We start from the raw sequence: 22,209 nt of genomic DNA on the forward strand, positions 1-22,209 counted from the left end.
TTTACCCTTTTGCTTCATCGCCTCTTACACTTTCTTCAGTTGCACACTGTATGGTCTTTTTCCTATAAATATTTTATTACATATTTCCCAATATAAATATCTTCTCACATAATCACGGTGAAGTTATCAACTTCAGAAAAGTATAACATGGGTACAATGAAAATTAATAAATAATTTTGGTACTTTTTCATGGCTGAGTAGCATTCCATTGTATATATATAACACATCTTCCTAATTCAATCATCTGACAATGGACATTTATGTTGTTTCCAGGCCTTGGCTGTTGTGAATAGAGCTGCAATGAACATGTGGGTGCATGTGTCTTTTTTAAGGAAAGTTTTGTATGGATATATGCCCAAGAGTGGGACTGCTGGGTCATGTGGTAGTTCTATGTATAGTTTTCTAAGGTACCTTCATACTGTTCTCCACAGTAGCTATACCAGCTTACATTCCCACCAGCAGTGCAGGAGGCCATTTGCAGCAACATGGATGGAACTAGAGGCCCTCATACTGAGTGAAATAAGTCAGAAAGAGAAAGACAAATACCATATGATATTACTTATATCTAGTGTGCAGCAAAAATGAACCTTTCCACAGAAAAGATCATGGACTTGGAGAATAGACTTGTGGTTGCCCAGGGGGAAGGGGAGGGAGTGGGGTGGATTGGGAGCTTGGGGTTAATGGATGCAAACTATTGCTTTTGGAAGGATTTACAATGAGATCCTGCTGTGCAGCACTGAAAACTATGTGTAGATACTTACATTGCAACACAACAATTGGAGGAAAAATTATGTACACATGTATGTGTAACTAGGCCCCTATGCTATACAGTGGAAAAAATAAATAAAAAATAAATAAAAATAAATAAATAAAAAAGTAAATGGTAGGAAAAAAATAATTTGAAGGCAGGAATATAAAACTGAAGAACTTTCCAGTAAAAGGAAGCACCTACCAGAAGGGATAAATGTGGGGAAATATACCATTGTAATGAGAATCCAAAGAATAACACTGGCATAAGACTATAAATTTTTGATATGTAGAATGAAGGAAAATAAAGAACTAGTACAAAAAGATTTAATTTACAGTTTTCTGGGAGATTCCACATTAAACATTTTGCTTAGTGCCCCTGTGACATCCTTATTCCTAAGGCTATATATCAAAGGGTTTATCAAAGGAGTGAGTATGGTATAAAAGACAGATACAACCATGTCCTTCCCAGGGGTGTGGTAGGAGCTAGGGAGCATGTAGGTATAGACAGGAGCCCCATAGAAGAGAATAACTATGGTCATGTGGGAAGAACATGTGGTGAAGGCCTTCTTCCGGCCCTCTGCTGAGTTCATTCTGTGGATGGTGAGGAGGATGAAATAATAGGAGCTTGAAATTATTGTGAAAGGGATGAGGAGCATGAGGACACAGCATATGTACATGAGTGTCTCAAAGAGGGATGTGTCTGAACAGGAAAGCTTCATTACAGCAGGGACCTCACAGAAGAAATGATGGATCTCCCAGGATCTGCAAAAGGGGAAAGTCATGGTGATGGGTGTGAGCATAAAGCCATCCATTGATCCCAGAAACCAGCAACAAGACACCAAGAGGACCAATACTTTATGATTCATGAGAATAGAATAATGGAGTGGATGGCAGATGGCCACGTAGCGGTCATAGGCCATAGCAGCCAGAAGGAAAAATTCCGAACCTCCAAGTGTCAAATAGAGAAACATCTGCATTCCACATTCAGGGGCTGAGATCTTATTCATGCCCATGACCTGGTCCATGAGCATCTTGGGTACAGTGACAGAAATGTACATCATATCCATGAGAGACAACTGGCTGATAAAAAAGTACATGGGGGTGTGGAGATGGGCAGTAGAATGAATCAGAAGGATCAGAATGCTATTCCCAGAAACGGCCATCAGGAAAATCACAAAAATGACTGCACAAAGGAGCATTGGGTGCTTCGATTGACTGCAGAGTCCCAGTAGGATGAAATCTATTTGCCCAGTGCGGTTGGCCAACCAGGTAGAGTTGCCCATGATGTTTCGCCTAGATAAGCAAGGAGAGCTTTTGGATTAACAAATCACTCATGGAATATGATCATCTGGAGCTCACACACATGCACGCACGCATGTGTGTGTGTGTGTGTGTGTGTGTGTGTGTGTACATGCACAATATTCCTATTATGCTAATAAAAGGGAATGCTCTGGGACTTTAAATGTGAGGATTAAAAGATGTCTGTAATTCAAAAAATTTACTAGAACACAGGTAATTCATAATAGTGCATCCAAAGAGTTGTTTTCTAATAGTTAATTTTGCCAAAGTACAAAGTCATTATATTTCCTGATGATGTTTTTTTTTATCAAGTATAGAAATTTTCAGAATCACAAACACAAAACTAAATTATTGAAAGGTAAATCAATGTCCTTATTTCTATAATTTTTGTTATAGAATTCAGAATTTAATCAACCTCCCTGTTTTAAGACCCCAATAGGATTTTAAGAATTGTTGGAAATGTATTCCAGATAGGAATGAATTCAAAAGTAAAAAACATAATTTGGGGAAAATCCATACCAAAGGTATGAACACACTTTGCCTGTAGGTTCAGGCTGTGTGTGAGGCTCTGTGGCTGTGTGCAGGGAACCAACAAGCCACAGGAGCAGGTTGAATGCTCAACAATTACTAACCCTTTGGATATCCCAAGTGCAGTGATTGAGGAGTTCACTCTACAAATTCACTGTAGTTATGGGTCCAAATTATCCTTTATCCACCATTCTTCTCTCCACTCTTACTTTTAAAAAAGTATAATAATGTTTGACCTCTGATATTGTTAGTATTATATGAGACAAAATATGAACGTTCTTAGAACATTACCAGTTACACATGCATAAGCACATATATTGTTAGCTTAAAGTTCTAATAACTGCAGTAATTATTAAGCAGAATTCTATGTAAGTGATCACTGTTACTGTAGTTGTTTTATCATATGAGATGTGTTGCTTTCAGATTTAATATGTATATATTCATACTTATATAAATTTGGATTTCATAATTTCCATATCTAAGACTACAATGCATATAGTCTAAGAATTTCTATAAAAATGGACAGACTATATAAACATATATTTATAAAACATGGACATATAACTATAAATATATATAGAATATATATTTCTTATTTTAACCCTAGCTAAGCAGAGCTTTATGGAGAATCACATCTAGTCTAGTACATGCATCAGCATATTTATCTCCTTATAGATCCTCAATTCATTCTAAATATCAAGGAAAAGAATTAGCATTTAAGATGTCACCGCCAATTCTGAATAAGAATGGATTGTATCTACTTTTATAACTGAATCACTTAAGTGTGAAATTATTGTAATATTGTAAATCAACTATACTTCAAACTTTAAAAATGAAATAAAAAGAAATTAAACATCCAAAAAATTAATTAATTAAAGGTCATTTTCAAGACAAGGTTGTCATAATTTTGCAGTTGATTGTTTATAGTAATCAGTTTCTCATGGAAACAGAGGTGCAGAGAGGAAAATTTAACAACAATGAGGTGATCCTGCCTCCAACTTAATGTTTTGTCTTCTCTCTGGATGCTCACAGACTATATCTTTGTTGGCCACTAAAGACAAATCAAAGAAAAATTAAAGTTGGTTGCACTGAAGGAAGTCATAGTCAGTCTATTGTATAGACTGAAATATTGTATAGACGTGATTAAAATTAGAATTTTAAAAGAGATGCAAAACAAATAAGAAAGAGGAGTTCCCATTGTGGCTCAGTGGTTAAAGAATCCAACTAGGAACGATGAGGTTGTGGGTTCAATCCCTGGCCTTGCTCAGTGGGTTAAGGATCCAGCATTGCCGTGAGCTGTGGTAGGTTGTAGACACGGCTCGGATCCCGTGTTGCTGTGGCTCTGGTGTAGGCTGGCAGCTACAGCTCCGATTGGACCCCTAGCCTGGGACTCTCCATATGCTGTGGGAGCAGCCCAAGAAATGGTAAAAAGACAAAAAAATAAAAAAATAAAAAAATAAAAATAAAAACAAATAAGAAAGAAAAATAGAAGGCAAAATACAACTGTCCTTTCTTAAGTGAATCAGTAATAACTTATTCTACAATTTATCTTAGGAATATTAAATCATTGTAATTTTTCAACTTATGACATGTTCAATGTTAAACTTTATAAGAACTTACCAATAGGAAGAGAATATTGGCTTCCCTTCTGGGGAAGAGCTTAGAAGTGTTTATGATGCAGGAATAGTTCAAGAAGAATTTCCAAGTTTCAAATATGTTTTCTACTCTTATAATGATCCTAGAGACTAATTGAAATATTCAATTTATTAAGAGTGTCAAATTCTGGGGTGATAAGTCAGTAGACAACACTGAAAATGAAGTTGATGCCTTAATATAAATATCTAACAAAGCTGTGACACATTGCATTAAAAATATAATATTTCTGTTGAATTCTACATTTGCAGATGAAAACTGAGCTCTGTGCAACATTTAAAAAAATGTCCAATAAATACAAAATGTACCTGTGGAGGAAACTCTTTTTATGGTCAAAGTGGAGCAAGGACCAGAGCAATAACCAGGAATGTGAAACCCTCAGAGCTGTTTGCTGAACAAATGAAGGGAGAACAGGATTATGAGTGAGAGACACTGGGCAAATCTCTGTTGCACTTTGATAAATGGGAGTCTCTGTTGCCAAGCCACACTAGACAGACAAGAGAACACCAGACAGACAAGAGAATTCTACCTATACCACACAAGACACTTGGCTTGCCTCTACTCTTGCTCTTCTCTATCTAATTGCCAGAGTTCAAAATTAGTGCATATTTAACTTGAGGAATTATTAACAATAGTGACAGAATAATATAAAATCATATATGATGCTGGCAGCCTCCTGGCAATTGTTTTATTGCTATACATATTTTAGCTCCTCAAAAGCATATAAGGTACTTACATATTTTACTTTCTCCTTTTACAGATTAAATAATTCTGCCTAGATTCACATCCTAGCTCAGGTGTTGGGACACAGAGCTTGTAATACAGCCTAAGTTTAGGACCCAGTCTTCCCTCCATAGTCTAAAATTTTGGTACTAGACACCTACTGTTGACTTCATCTAGGAAACAAAAATATGATTGATATATTTATTTCAGTGTTCTAACTTCCAGAAATAATCACCACACAAAGTAAGTTTAGTCCCTTTCCTTCCTTTTAATTTCAGTCTCAATCAAACAAACTCATCCTACAATATGCTGGCAGAATAAAGATTATTTTGTCTATGTAAATTGAAAATTAAAATGAATATCCTAATATGTTGTAGTAAATAAATGATATATAAAAGATTCAATAGAAAAAAACATATGCTTCTCTCCATAGAAATGGATGATAGGGGAAAAATAAAGATATATGATTAAGAATTAATAGAATATGACAGAAGAACAAGCCAAAAAATAATAATAATTACACTTTGATCCGGTAGTTCTGCCTTGCTATCTGACCGACCTCAATATCAGATGATGCTGAAAGCCTCATCTAGATAAACTATTGGAAAATAGTCAGAGTTGCCTGTATAAAGAAAGATGGGAGAGTGACATCATCCCTGGTTTTATTACACCTATTAGGGGAGTGGTTGATAGTCATCTGTTCATAAATCCTCTCTAGGACTTTGAAGAATAATGGAATTAAGAGATCTAAAAATAAGGAATAGATATCTCTGTTGCAACTTTTGGATTTTTATCTCCTTTTATTATTAAATTAGAAATATTAACCAATATTAACAATCATCTCAAATCTTAATACATTCTTATCTATGAAATAGATATTAGCTTACATATGGCCTTATCCTTTTCACATGAAAAAATATTTTATGTGCTTATATATATATATAAGGGATTTAATGCAGGAGATTGATTGCAGGGATGCCGGTGGGCTGAAGTGAAAGCTAAGGAAGAAGGAAAGAGAATACTGTCCTCAAAGGAACAGGAGTCCTAACCAAACACTGGAGCCTCAGTATATATATATATATATATATATATATATATATATAGCCTCATTTAATCTTTAAGAATATTTTGTGAAGTATTGATGTTTGTCTCATCTTTCACAGATAAAGACTCTGAAACTCATAGTCTAATTGATGTGTCAAAGAGAAAGCCAATAATAAGTATTGTGGTTGAGACAAAACTGATGTTTTTATCAGCTGGAGTACTCTAACATTTTACTGATTGTGCCCTTTCTTTTGTAACTCAGTTGCAATCTGTGTTGCTTTAATGTTGCATTGCATACTAGTGTATTTTTTAAATTTGAATGTCATCATTTTATTTATAGAAAAATATAAAGAAAGAAAACATTAAAAAGAAAACATTTCAATGGGCCATAATCTACGCTACCAGAAAAAAAGCACATACTAGCAGTAATATTTACCATAGACTACACATATTTTCAAAGTGTATACCACATACCAAACAACTATGACAAACAAGGGAACAAAATAGACTCCATCCTCATGGAACTTGCAGGCAAATTCCTCTGAAATTTTTTCCTACATATGTGTTCTCAAACTGTGTTGATCAGTTTCCATGGCATTCTTTTCTAGACAGTGATTTCTATTTCTAAGGCCCACACCTGCGGTCTGGGACCTACTGTGTCCTCCAGAGTTTCAGTCCACAGATGGTTTGCCCTAACCTTTTTGTCATCTAATTTCCCATAAGACTCAGAGAGTGCCAGCCCTGGAAGGCACTGTATAATGGGGAAAAGACAGAAACTGCATCTTTTTTTCTTGCTTCTAGTGAAGTTCTCTGGCAGCTGTAGCTCTCTGTTGCAGCAGGGAATGATCCCCAGCAGGAGCCCCAGAATGCAATATCTCCATCAGCTCAGTAGTGAGAAGTACATGGGGCTCCAGTGTTTGGTTAGGACTCCTGTTCCTTAGAGGACAGTATTCTCTTTCCTTCTTCCTTAGCTTTCACTTCAGCCCACCAGCATCCCTGCAATCAATCTCCTGCATTAAATCCCTTCATTTCAAACTGTGTTAGCTGTGACTAGACACTAAATAATGAGTGTCCAGTCAAGCTTTAATATTTAATATTCTCTCAAATTATTCATTAATTATAATACTCATAATATTGAATAATTGCATTGCATTCACATTTCCAAATTATAAGCTGTATTGTAATAAAAATGCTCATATAGAAAGTATTCTCTGAATGTAATTTTCCCAAAGATTATTTACCAGATAATATAAAACATTTCAAGTTTTTTCATACACAACACTGAGTTGCTTTTCTAAAAGCATCTTCAAATATGCTACAGTATCAAATGTCAACTGAAGTAGCATTATTCTGTTTTTCTTTCCTAGTCAGTTTGGCAGGCACAGCATTGCTTAAACTGACTTTCTTTATTACTAAAATGTTCATACTACTATATATGTTTATGTAAAATGTGTTTATATCCTTTGCCCTTTTTCATATTGAATTTTTTCTTTAAAAATATAAAAGGGTTAATATATTAACAATAGTAATTTTGTGATTGGTCCTATTTTTCTCTTAAGTTTTTATTTTGATATTGTGCCTCATCTTGATATTGTGATCATTCCAGGTCCTTCCAAAGTCCCTTAGGATCCTGGAAGACTTGTCTCCTGTGTTTATGCCTGCCTAACCTCATTTTCTATGTGTATCCAACTTTCTCACCACATCTGGGAACACAGAGTTTCTTGCAGCTGATCAAATATGGAAAGTGATTTTCTGTTTTAGGGACTTTATTCTTTTTTTCCCTCTGCTTAAAAATCCCTTCCCAGATATTTAATGACTGCATGTCCTCTGGAAAAATGTCTATTCAATTCTTCTGACCAATGTTTCATTGGGCTTTTTTTTTAATTGAGCTGTTCATATGTGTTGAATATGAAATCATATGATTGGCAAATATTTTTTCCCATTCAGTAGGTTGTCTTATCATTTTGTCAATTGTTTCTTTCCTTTGTTGTGCAAAATCTTATACATTTAATTGTCTCATTTGCATAATTTACTTCTTTTGTTTGAGGAGACAGATTAAAAAAATATTGCTATGAGTTATGTCAAAGTGTCTTCTGCCTATGTTTCTTTTGAGAATTTTATGGTATTTGGTCTTACACTTAGGTTTTTAATCCATTTTGAGTTTATTGTTGTATATGGTGTTATAGAACATTCCAGTTTTATTCCTACACATTTATTTATCTGTCCAGTTTTCCAGAACCTCTTATTGAAGATATAGTTTTTTCTCTATGTATAGTCTTGCATCTTTTGTTGTGGATTAACTATTAGTGTATGAATTAATTTTTAGGCTCTCTATTCTATTCTATTGATCTGTGAGTCTGCTTCTGTGCCATTACCACACTGTTTTGATTAATGTAGCTTTGTAGCACAGTCTGAAATCATGGAGATTTAGTCCTCCAGCTTTGTTCTTTCTCAAGACCATTTTAGTTATTTGGGGTCTTTGTGTTTCCACACAAATTTTATTTTATTTTTTGTTCTAGTTCTGTGAAGAACATCATTGAGACTTTGATAGGGATTGAATTGAATCTGTAGACTGCCTTAGATAGTATGCAATCTATCTATCTATCTATTATCTATCTATCTGTATATGTATCACTACATCTATATCTATCTACCTATCTATCTATCTATCTATCTATCTATCTATCTATCTGTAATGGACAATTACACAACCATATAAAAACGAAATTCTGGCATTTGTTATAATGTGGATGGACCTAGAAAATATTATGTTTAGTGAAATAATTTAAACAGAGAAAGACCAAAAAACCTCTATGTTATCAATGCTATGTGGACTCTAAAAAATAATACAAATGAATGTATATCACACAATGGAAACTGACTCACAGATATAGAGAACAAATTAGTGGTTACCAAGAGGGAGAGGGAAGAACTATTTTCTACATTGTCTGTACCAATTAACATCCCACCTTAGTGCATGAGCATTGCCTTTTCTCCAACTCTTCACCAATAGTTGTTGTTTGTTGTCTTTTCAAAACCATTCTGATTGTTGTGAGGTAGAAACCAACTATAAATTTGATTTACATTTTCTTGATGATTGGTGATGTTGAATATCATTTCATGTACCTGTTGGTTAACTACATATTTTTATAAAAATGCCTATACAGATCATGTGCCTGTTAAGAAGGAAAGACATAAAAATATCTGACAGGAATAGCACATGAGTTTGTAGTGAAAAAATGGGGTTTATGTATCATAGAATCCTAACTGTACTTTATGTAGTATAGAGAGATTCTGAATTAAAAAAAATAATATAAAATATTTTAACCTGAAGAAGGTTGATTGATCAGAAAAAATTGGAAAAATGCATTAATAAATACAAAGACCATCATTAAACATAAAATATTGAAAGACTAAATCTAATGCAATATACTAAAAGCATATCAAACCACATCAAATATAAACTAAGAAGAGAAAAAAGTAGCAGAAAGAAATCATAATGTATTTCCTTCTATACAAATGCCAGAAGAAATATATGAAGATTAACAAACTATGAAGAGCACAATTTCTAATAAATATAGGAAAAACACTACATTAAACAACAGAGGAACATATAGAATGTTCACAAAATGGATCACATATGGGCCATAAATTAAGGTGCAAAACACTTTAGAATGTTTTTAAATCTTTGCACATTTTTCAAATTCAGAATTTAATTAAAAGATAAGAATGGGAATTCTGCTGTGGTTCAAAGTCTTAAGAGCCTACATAGTGTCCTTGAGGATGCAAGTTCAATCTCTGGCATTTTGGAGTTGATAAAGGATCTGGAATTGCCACAAGCTGCAGAGTAGTTCACAAATGTGACTTGGATATGGTGTTGCTGTGGTTGAGGTGTAGGCCTGCAGCTCCAGCTTCAATTCCCTATCCCAGGAACTTCAAAATGCCACAGGTGTGACCTTAAAACCAACAAAATAACAACAAAAATAGGAATGTCTAATACGTTTGTAGATTATAAAATATTATTCTAAATAATATTTGAGTCAAACAAAAACATTCACATATCAAGAGATACTTCAAAGACATCAGGTAAGAGGAAATTTAGAGGCATATATATGTATATTAAACTTTTTTTAAATTTAAAATCAGTGACTTAATCATCTTTTTAAAATATATAAAATAACATCAAATGAAAACCAAGGAGAGTATAGAAACAAAATATACAGTAAGGAGCATCATCAAAGCTAGATGACAGTTTTTTGAAAAGATGAATAATATTGATAAACTTCTGCTGAAAATGATCAAGAGATAAAAGATACAAATAACCATTATTAGCAATGAAAACAAATGAGATGCCAGAAAATTATATGATACTTATTGATTCCGTGAAGTGTTTATTGACTATTAGATAATAAGAAGTCATACTACTAGGGTATATATACAGAAATGTGCCTGGCAGTCTTCTTTGTAATGGCTATAAACTGAACACATGTGTAATGATCAACAGATTGCATAAATAAATTATAGTATAGTCAGAAAACTAAATCCTCTGAGGCAAAGAAAATGAATTAATTCATGATGCAACAACTTGGATACGTTTTTAAAATGTAAGAGTAAGCAATTCTAAAATCACAAAAGTATAAACAACATGATCCATTCATATACAAAGAAAATAAATTGTCATTTTAGGTATATAAAAACAGGTAATAAATCTATAAATGAAAACAAGAAAATCATTTTTATAAAATTCAGGACTGTGGCTATCTTGCAGCAGAAAAAGGTGTTGAATAAAGAGAGTGAGGGCTTCCAGGCACCAGAAAATTTCTTCTACTGGGAGATGGGGAATAGATGGTCCCTTTCCAAACATTCCATAACCTGCACTTTTTTTTTTATTAATGCATGCTTTATTTGCAATGTTTCTTCAATTTCTTTTGTACAGCAAAGTGACCCAATTACACACAGTTCCCTGTGCTGTAGAGTATACAACTCCACTGCCCATCCATTCCAAAAGTAATGGTTTGCATCCACCAGCCCCTAACTCCCCATCCATCCCACTTCCTTCCACCTTGCCCTAGAAACCAGTCTTCACCTTTTCAATTTTATTTTTCACACTAAATTTTTATTATAAGAATTATGCAATAGATTGGAAGAATACAGATTTCCAGAGATTAGGATGGTTTTCTTTAGTTTTTTATAAAAATATAATATTTCTCAAACAGATGTCAGGTTGAAACATTAAAAGGAAGAAAAATTGGAAGATATTTTTAGGAAGATCTTTCAAAAATCTTTCAAATGGTTGTTTATGAAAGTAGGGTATCCCCACACATGACCGTTGAGAACATACAGCCACTTTCTATGAGATCGCCTCTATCTTGTCCCTCCTGATATCTCTAATCACTCTAATTCTTGAGTAAATATTATAAAATTAGTGTTCATTTATTAATCTACTTAATATAAATTTAATTTAATAAAATGAATTATTAATGAACAAGTTTATTGTATATTGTTTACTCTAGGTTTAGAGTAATTGAAAATTGAATATGAAATTATATATATGTATATAATATATAGTATTCAAATAAAATATTGCAACATATAAAAAATATGTACTTACAGCTTCCCTGTTCATTCTAGACTACATGCATATTCAATTTGGTATTTATAGCTTCCTGAAATCTCTACTGCTGCTTTTATACTCACATTTGTTCACATAATGAGCCTCTATTTGAAATGTTTTTGAATCTCTTTACATGTTTATAATCTTCCTTTAAGATCACTGCTCTGGTGTTTCCTTCTAGATGCTACCAGGCTCTATGAGTGGAGTTATTTCATAGTATTATGACTGTGATCTCATGTCTGCACAGCTCTCTCCTCCACTAGTAAACAAACTCCTTGAGGTAAAGGATTCTATTCTGGCCACTGTTGTGTCCCTCATGAACTGCATAGCATCTGTGGAAGAGAAGGAAATCTATAATGATTGAATAAATGATTGATGATAAAAAAATCTAGGAATATTTGCATTTTCAAAGAGTTTGATAAGCAGATGATATTTATATTAAATTGAATAGACTTGTGTTTGCCAAGGGGGAGGGGAGGAGTGGGATGGATGGGGTGCTTGGGGTTAATAGATGCACACTATTGCTTTTGGAATAGATTAGCGATGAGATCCTTCTGTGTAGCACTGAGAACTATGTCTAGTCACTTATGATGGAGCATGATAAGGGGAGAAAAAATAATGTATACATGTATGTGTAACTGGGTCACCATGCTGTACAGTAGAAAAAAAATGTATTGGGGAAATAACAAAATGTTAATAATAGAGATGTTGGATAAATAATATATTTGTGAGAAAAAAGATGTTTTACACAGTTTGATCACATACTTACATGAAACTGTCCTGTCTGAAAATACTGTTCTTTAATTCAACAGAGAGCTGATGAGCTCCTCTCATGTGACAGAGTCTACCCAGACCTCCTCACATTCATAAAGAAGCAGAGAAGACACACAGGGACAGAGTCATGGGCAAAGCCACCATTATCCACTCACATTTGTGAGGGGGCAACAGTTATCTATACCCTTCCAGGACCAAGGCCAGAACTGGACAAGTGAATTAAATTCATTTAATACTCAAAGCCTCATGATGATGTTCATGTTGCTAGTTCTGCTTAACTGGTAGAGAAACCAAAGTGGGGGTGGGGATAATTTGATCATTGGAGCTATGGAGTAACAAAACTAGAATTTAGCTAGATTTCTCCCTAACCCTGCACAATCACTCATTAACCCTACACAATCACTCATTTACTACAAACAAGGAGTGTAGAAAATACAGAAGTGGGAAGAGAACTCACAGTTGGAACAGGGGCCATGGGCTTTCTATGTATTCCTGGTGGATCTTAAATAGTAAGTTTCACTTTTTTAATTTAGAAGAGGTGTTAGGCAATTCTGAGGGCTTTAGCAAACTCAGAAATGTCACACAACTCTTGAAAACTAAAGAGGCAAATCCTAAACTAAACTCGACTAATAATTTTCACTTTACCCCATCTAATCACAATGGCTAAAGATCCGGCACTGCCATGAATGGTGGTGTATGTCCCAGATGAGGCTCAAATCTAGCATTGCTGTGACCGTGGCAATGCTGCAGGTGCGGCCCTAAAAAGCAAAAAAAAAAAAAAAAAAATCAAGATTTTAGTTTTTCTTTGCACTTTGTGCTCCTGAATGACAAACTGGTAACTCACTCATTAAGATCAAATAAAACCAATGGAAAAATAATATGTAAGACTTAGCTAATGATATCAAAGAGTTAATAATAAGGATAAATAACATTACTTAATTAGACTTTTGTATACAAACTATTTGGTCAGTTTCGCTTCTTTCATTTACTTAATCACAGAAATTTTGACATCTAAAATTATATCAACCTCTAAAAATGTCTCATTTTCAGGTAGTGCTTTTTTTTCTTTACTATTGGAGTTAGTTCCAAATTCAGACACATTCCCTTTGTGCACTGAATCATAAATAAGAGGGAAAATCTTCAGTTGATGTGCCTGGTAAAGAAGTTTTCATTTTATTTACATGCAGCAGGAATTGAGACACGTAGTATTTGCCCTTTGATGGTAAGATCAGTATTCTGTTGCAAGTGTAGAGACTCAACAATTTAGAATTAAAATCTCCTTTTTGCACATTAATCAGAGCAAATGTACTTTTTCTAATTTCTTACCTTCCATAAATTCTATAATTATTTTGTTCATGAATATAGTAACGCCTTAAGGCTACTACTAGATTCACAGACATTATCTTTGTAGCATGCTATACAGTGAAAAAAACTAAAAGCTGGTGATAATCCATAAACTTTTTGTTGAATCCCCAATTTCAAAAGGAAAAATCTTATGATATTAGGCTTTCCTAAATTTCCACCCTTCTCAAAGACTCCTAAATTAATCCAAATATGATAGACCATTTTCTACAACAAATTAAGGCATAAAGAAACTAAGCATGAAGTCACTTTTATTTGTACATGTATGACCTTTGAACTTAGATGGATCTATTTTTTCTCTGGACTTTAAATTTTAATTGGTATTTGGTCCAAGTAGTTTTGATAGCCAAACAGTTATTGAAAACATTAGTATTCACACTATGAATGTCACTTTCAGCACTGGGGAAAAATGCATTCATTTGTTCTCACTGTGATTTAATAACACTCATTGAAACTTGGTAGTTGCCACATATGAACTATGAGTTAAAAATTATTGAAAAGCAAGAAAGTCACCAATAGTTCTTCCACTATTATGCTGAAATATAAATTCCTCTCAATAAGTCACATTTAAGATTGACTCCCACACTCATATCTCATACTAACATGATCAATAAACCTGGGATTAGAAATAAAATAAATGGCACTGTCTGTACTTTCCTTTATGTCAACTATCACCTCACAGATAAAAGCATTATAAGATCATTAAATATAAGGAAATAAATTATGATGTGTAAACAAGATGGAGAAGAAATTCCACATGCATAAGACAAAAGAAAATTATGACTGGACTCAGTTTTAGGGACCTTAGAACCAGTGGACAAAGAAGAGGAAAAATAGGGAGGAGATAAATAATATAATAGGAGAAAAAGACGGTGCTTCTAATCCTCAGCACTGATCATATCCTGCTTTTCAGAGCCCCTGTGACATCTTTATTGTGGAGGCTGTAAATGACAGGGTTCAGTACAGGGGTGATGATGGTGTAAAAGGCTGAGACTATCATGTCCTGCTCAACTGTATGGTAAGAACCAGGAAGCATATAGGTGTAGATGCCAGCACCAAAGAAGAGAAGCACTACAATCATGTGGGAGGAGCAGGTGGCAAAGGCCTTCCTGTGGCCCTTGGTTGAATTAATTCTATGGATGAGGTGCAGGATGAGGGCATACGAACTTGAGATTACCATGGTGGGGATGAGAAGCATAAGAACACAGCACAGGTACATGAGGATCTTGTAGAGGGAGATGTCAGAACAAGAGAGCTTCAGCAAGGCAGGAACCTCACAGAAAAAGCTCAGGATTTTTCTGGAATGACAAAAGGGGAAGCTCATAGTGATGGGGGTGAGTAACAAACCATCAACCATTCCTAGAAACCAGCATCCAGACACAAGGCATTCACAGACCCTCTGGTTCATCAGCAGTGGGTAATGGAGGGGTCTGCAAATAGCAACATATCGGTCATAGGCCATGGCAGACAGAAGGAAAGACTCAGCTCCAGCGAGAGTCAGATAGAAGAACATCTGGATCCCACAACCTGAGGGAGAAATTTTATGATCTCCTGTCACCTGGCTCATGAGCATCTTGGGCACAGTCACTGATATGTACATAAGGTCCATGAGGGAGAGCTGGCTAATGAAGAAGTACATGGGGGTGTGCAGGCGGGGCTCCACATGGATCAGGATGAGGAGGAGGGTGTTCCCAGCTAGGGCCATCAAGAAGAAGATGAAGACCACAGTGTAGAGGAGGATGGAGTGTCTGGTTTCACCAAAGAGCCCCACAAGGATAAAATCAGCATTTGATGTTTGATTCTGTGAATTTTGATACCATGAGTACATGGTCTTGGTTACAGTTCTCACCTGAGGAAGAAAGAAAAAGTTATTGTTTTTTACTCCAGGAGTGTGCTGGTTGGTTACCTTCACAACCCTCAAGGAAAGTCTAAGAAATTTAAAGTACAAAATGCAAATATATGATTTTTACAGGAAATCACAAAAACAAAATTTGCAGATGTCCTTAATGGAAATTATTTAGTTGAAATGAATTAGCAATTAATATTTTTCTTTTTCTGATGCCATATATTCTCCCAAAACAGTGTCTAGAATGTAAAATATTCCATGCACAGTAAATAAATGAGTAATTTGAGTTAAACTGGATGGGGCAGTTGTGCTAAACACACACAAAGCTATAATGCAACCTAGTGATGTCTTCAGTCTTGTACATCAGTTTTCTTAGAAAACTAGTAAAATTGTGCCCAAATATGAATCATCAGGTTTGCTTAACAACTGCCTGGTCTGAATATTTCAATTTTTAATTTCCCAAATTGAATTGCTTGAGTTATGCTTGATCTATTTTTCCTGTAATTATTTAATTTATGGTTAGATTTAAGTTCTAGATTATGGAAAGCTCAGACTCCATAAAAACAAATTTGGGTCAGTAGCTGCACACCAGGTTATAGAAATTTGCAGAGGAAAAATCAGATAGTTTCTGAAACCCATGGATATGTGAAGCAAAGTATAATGTAGTGTACCTAAGGGAAAAAAAATCTGTGATTTCAGAAAATCTAAAGTCATAATTAAATTAGAGAGAGCAACAAAAATCATACTATTTTTTCCTTATTATGTTTGCACCATTATAAAGTTCTGAGGAGACAGATTAAAAAGCCATATCCCAGGAAGTGGACAACACAGCCCATACCTTCTATTAAGCCTTCTCTGCCCCTTCAGAGAGTAAGTATGTGTCACACCAGCCAAGTGAAGCTGCTTTTATCATTACAAAGCCAGAGCAATTAAGTTTCAATTCAGGAGAAAAAAAATGGAAAATTACATCATCAGAGTCTACACATTAGGGGATTAAGATAAATATATGTTCTTCAGGCTTTTGTACTGTTGAACAAACATAAAAACTAACATGGCTGGGAAAACAAAGAGGGATTTTCAATATTCTTATTTATCCATATTGCCCACACTTGGAATCAAAACTTCCCTGGAATTCTACTTTTTTAAAGACACTCTCAGAATCCAACATTTTGTCTTCTGTTTTTATTTTCTCTTTTGATTTTCTTTGCCAGTTAAATTGTAACTTTCCACTCATGGTACACATGGGAATTGAACATGTTTTCTATTTAGTTGCTGCAGCTGTTAAAAAGAAATATACCTTTTAATAAGAATATTGTAAATTTGTTGTTTAAAAATATATTATCCAGTATAAAATTATGTCTTCTTATTTGATATTTAAAATATTTTATCTTTTTAAAAACAAATCTAGCTTTCAGAAAATATGTTGTGTAACATCAACCTCAGAGTCAGAACTTGACCCAGAACTGATTTTAAAAATGATTAGGAAGATGTGGTATATATACACAATGGAATACTACTCAGCCATAAAAAAGAATGACATCATGCCATTTGCAGCAACACAGATGGAACTAGAGAATCTCATACTGAGTGAAATGAGTAGGAAAGACAAAGACAAATACCATATGATATCACTTATAACTGGAATCTAATATCCAGCACAAATGAACATCTCCACAGAAAAGAAAATCATGGACTTGGAAAATAGACTTGTGGCTGCTGGGATGGGAGAGGGAGGGAGTGGAAGGGATTGGGAGCTTGGGCTTATCAGACACAACTAAGAATAGATTTACAAGGAGATCCTACTGAGTAGCATTGAGAACTATGTTTAGATACTCATATTGCAACAGAACAAAGGGTGGGGGAAAAATGTATACATGTAAGGATAACTTGATCCCCTTGTTGTACAGTGGAAAAAAATAAATTAATTAATAAAAAAATATGTTCTCAAAAATAATCTCAGATTTGTAAGCTTACTTAGGAAAAAATCCAAAAAATTATTCTGAAATATTTATAGGCTTATGGGTAATTGCAGATATATTATATAACGTGTATACTTTACTGACTCTGAGTTTATAAGCAACAATTAACAAAGATAAACTAGTTGATTAAATCAAATAATAAGGCAAATAGCCTTTTGACTTGAGCTGTATTAGTCATCTGTGTCCGGTTTTATGAGACTCCAAAGGACTAAGTCTAAAAGTCATACAACTCATTTATTTTCCTAAAAATATAAAACCATTCAAGAGATGACTAACATGTTTCAGAGAAGCTAAAAGAGTTAACAAACACAAAAATCAAACAAAACCCATGATCACGGCTCACAACACTGGGAACCCATTTTGTGCACTGCTCAAGCTGAATAAAGCTTCTTTATCCTTCCTCCCCCAAATTGCCTTTATTAAATTGGAAAAAAATAACACTATATTCCTCCCTTCACATGTTCTGTAGTTGAGGGCTGTTTGTGTGTGACTCTGTGTGTCATCCAATGTTTGCTTCAGGTATTCTATACTATAACAAATATATTAACACTCAAAGATGGATATTGTATCTGCATCTCATATCCTTTATCCATGCCATATGGAAGATTTAAAAGCCCCTTGGAGGTTCATACGAAATGTTTATTCACTTTATAAGTGTCCCGTAATTGTGTATCTAAGTTCATTAGTATGGCCCTCAAACTCAAAGGAACATACATTTGAAATGCTAGCTGCAATGCAGCTTTCTGATTATGTTCATGTTCCTATTTTCATGTGAAATGGACAGCATAGAGGAGTCCACTGCCCACAGACAGGATATTATAATAGAAAAATAGATTTAGCTTAAAAGTTGCAAAATTGAGCATTATCTTTGCTTCTGTGTAATCTTAATTAAGTCACTAAAATCTCTGTGTGTCAGGTTCTCAGAATCAAATAAGAGAAGCAATATTATTTGTTTTATATGCTTCTGTGAATCTCAAGACATCCATATTTCTACTGTCCAAATATGGTTTAAGCTTTCTCTATGACAATATTATCCTCCTACTCTTTGTCCCTAATTTCAAAAGCTTGGAGAATTCCCTTGTAGATTTGTTGCATCAAACTTAGAATATATAATTTGGGAATGGAAATGGCCATGGAAAGGGAATTTAATTAACATTTATCTGTGCCATCTGGGTCCTGACCACAATGCTGAACATTTTTCAGTACATAAAAGGACTGAGTCAGTTATCTATCTGATCATGTGTCACAAGTAAGCCCTAACACCAGGAATCAGAATTAGATCTTTACTGGAGCTTACCTGCTATTGAACATTATTACCCCCCAAATATTGAGCTACCCTCAAGTAGGACTCTACATGTGTCCTTCATACCTTTCTTAATATTATTTTCTTGCTGTGAATTTACTCCTTTGGTTTCTGTATAAATGTTAATAGTTCCTCAATGTTCAAGTCAAATGAAAACTGCACAAACTTTTCTCTACCTCCAATCATTAAAACCTTCCCACACATCTGAGATATCATAATGCTTCATTTATACTCCTCTAATAGACTTTATATCACTTATCAATGTGGTTTAGTTATATATTTTAATATTTCAAAAAATATACATGAATCATATGTGTATAATTAAAGTGAAGTAAAATTTAGGATATATGAATTCTGTACAGGTATGAAAATTAAACATATAGAATTATTTTTTTTTAAATCACAGGTGTATGTGGAAGTAAGAACACTCCCAAGCTCATTTTATGAGAACCCCATCATGCTCATACCAGAGCCAGATAAAGATATCATTAAAAAAAAATTACTGACAAATATAGATACAAAAATCCTCAGAAAATATTAGTAAGCCAAATCCAAATATATATTAAAAGGTTTTTACCCCATAAAATGGGAATTATCCCAGGAATGCAAGGATTCTTCAATATCTGCTAATCTATCAGAGTGATACACCATATAAAAAATGAAATATAAAAAAAACCTATGTACATCACAGGGAACTGTGTGTGATTGGGTCATTTTGTTGTACAATAGAAGATAAAGAAACATTGTAAACCAACTATACTTCAATAAAAATAAATATATGGTCATCTCAATAGTTGCAGAAAAAGCTCTCAGCAAAATTCAACACCCATTTCTGATAAAAACCCTCCAGAGAGTGCACACAGAGTAGACCTACCTCAACATAAGAAATGACATATATGACAAACCCACAGCTAACATCATTCTCAATTGTGAAACATTCAAAGCAGTTCTGCTAAGATCAGGAACAAGACAAGGTTGTCCATTTTCACTACTATTATTCCACACAGTTTTGGAAGTTCTAGCCACAGCAATCAGAGAAGAAAAAGAAGTACAATGCATCTAAATAGGAAAAGAAGTTAAAGTATCACTTTGCAGATGACAAATCCTATACCTTGAAAATTCTAAAGCTGTTACTGAAAACTGGTAGAGCGTATCAAGGAGTTTGGTAGGATAACAGGATACAAAATTAATACACAGTAATCAATTGCATTTATATGTAGTAACAATGAGAAACCAGAGAGAGAAATTAGGGAAACCATCCCATTTACCATTGCATCTATAAAATAAAATAAAGTAATAATTAAAATAAAAAATAAAATAAAATGCCTAGGAATCTAGCTGAAGAGACAAAAGATCTGTAGTCTTAAAACTATAAGACACTGATGAAAGAAATCAAAGATGACACAAACAGATGGAAATATATAGCACACTCTTGGACTGAAAGAATCAATATTGTTGAAATGACAATAGTGTCCAAGGCAACCTACAGATTCAATGCAATCTCTATCTAATTTCCAAGGGCATTATTCACAGAACTAAAACAGACTATTTTAAAATGTATATGGACAAAAAAGTGACCCAATCACACATATTTCCCTGTGCTATATAGTAAGATCCCATTGCCCATCCATTCCATATATAAGAGTTTGCATCCAAAAAAACCCCCAAAATGCCAGTCCATCCCACTCCCTCCCCTTTTTCCCTTGGGAAACCCAAGTCGGCTCTTCTTAGCCATGATCTGTTTCTGTTTTATGTTTGTTTCTTTGTTGTATTTAGATAGGATCATCTGTTCCATATTTTAAATTCAACAGATAAGTGATATCATATGGTATTTGTCTTTCTCGTTCTGGGTTACTTAGTATGAGAGTCTCTAGATCCATCCATGTTGCTGCAAATGGCATTAGTTCATCTTTTTATGGCTGAGTTATACACACACACACACACACACACACACACACACACACGCTACTATATATATCACATCTTCTTAATGCATTCTTCTGTCAATGGAAATTTAGATGGTTTCCATGTCTTGGCTATTGTGAATAGTGCTGGTATGAACATAGGGGTCCATGTATCTTTTTAATGTAAGTTTTGCCTGGATATATGCCCCAGAAGTGCAAATGCTGGATCATATGGTAACTCTATATTTAGTTTACTGAGGTACCTCAATACTATTTTCCATAGTGGTTGTACCAAACTTAATTCCCACCAGCTGTGGAAGAGGGTATTTTTCCTCCACACTCTCTCCAGCATTTGTTATTTATTGGCTTGTTAATGATAGCCATTCTAACTGTTGTCAGGTGCTACCTCATTGTAATTTGAATTTGAATTTCTCTAATAATTAGTGATGTTGAGCATTTTTTCCATGTGCCTATTGGCCAATAATATGTCTTCTTTGGAGAAATGTTTATTTAGGTCTTCTGCCCATTTTTCAGTTGGGTTGTTTGCATTTTTGTTGTTGGGTTGCATGAGTTCTTTGTATATTTTCGATATTAGACCCTTGTCTGTTCCATTGTTGGCAAATATTTTATCCCATTCTATGGGTTGTCTTTTCTTTTTTTAATGGTTTCCTTGGCTGTGCAAAAGCTTTGAGTTGGAATCCTACTGTACAACACAGGGAAATATGTGTTATCAAGTCCCTTTGTAGTACAATGGAACCTGAACTTTTAAAATCAACTATAATAATAATAATAAAGAACAAAGATAAAAATAAAATGTGTGAAAACCCCAAATCCTAGAATATCCAAAATTATTAAAAAGAAAAATAAAACTAGAGGAATCAGGCTCCCAGACTTCAGACTATATTACAAAGCTACTGTCATCAAAAAGTATTTTCCTAGCAAAAAAACAGGAATATGGTTCAGTGAAACAGGATAGAAAGCCCAGAAATAAACCCAAGCACCTATGGCCAACTAATCTATGACAAAGGAAGCAAGAATATACAGTGGAAGAAAGAGAGTCTCTTCAGTATATGGTGCTGGGAAAACTGGACAGCTACAGGTAAAAGAATGAAATTACAACATTCTCTAACACCATACACAAAAATAAACCCAAAATGTATTAAAGACCAGATACTCTTAGAGGAAAACAGGCAGTATACACTTTGACGTGAATCGCAGCAACAACTTAATTTGATCTGCTTCCTAGAATAAGGAAAATAAAAACAGATACACATGATTGGAACATAATTAAACTCAAAATATTTCATGCAACAAGGAAAAGCATTTAAAAAAAGACAGTCCATAGAATGGGAGAAAATCTTTGCAAATGATGCAACAGACAAGGGCCTTATCTCCAAAATATACAAACATCTCATACAACTCAACAGCAA

At 34.2% G+C, this 22,209-nt stretch overlaps 2 protein-coding genes across 2 annotated transcripts; both read right to left on the minus strand.

The window, feature by feature from the left end:
- LOC110259595 (olfactory receptor 2T29-like) lies at nt 1,080-2,036 on the minus strand. The gene has a single exon (XM_021085072.1). It carries the CDS (start codon nt 2,031-2,033, stop codon nt 1,080-1,082), a length of 954 nt encoding a protein of 317 aa, XP_020940731.1. The 5' UTR covers nt 2,034-2,036.
- LOC110259596 (olfactory receptor 2T3-like) lies at nt 14,643-15,575 on the minus strand. The gene has a single exon (XM_021085073.1). It carries the CDS (start codon nt 15,573-15,575, stop codon nt 14,643-14,645), a length of 933 nt encoding a protein of 310 aa, XP_020940732.1.

This window comes from Sus scrofa, chromosome 2 (genome assembly GCF_000003025.6).
Source record: "Sus scrofa isolate TJ Tabasco breed Duroc chromosome 2, Sscrofa11.1, whole genome shotgun sequence".
Lineage (NCBI taxonomy): Eukaryota > Metazoa > Chordata > Mammalia > Artiodactyla > Suidae > Sus > Sus scrofa.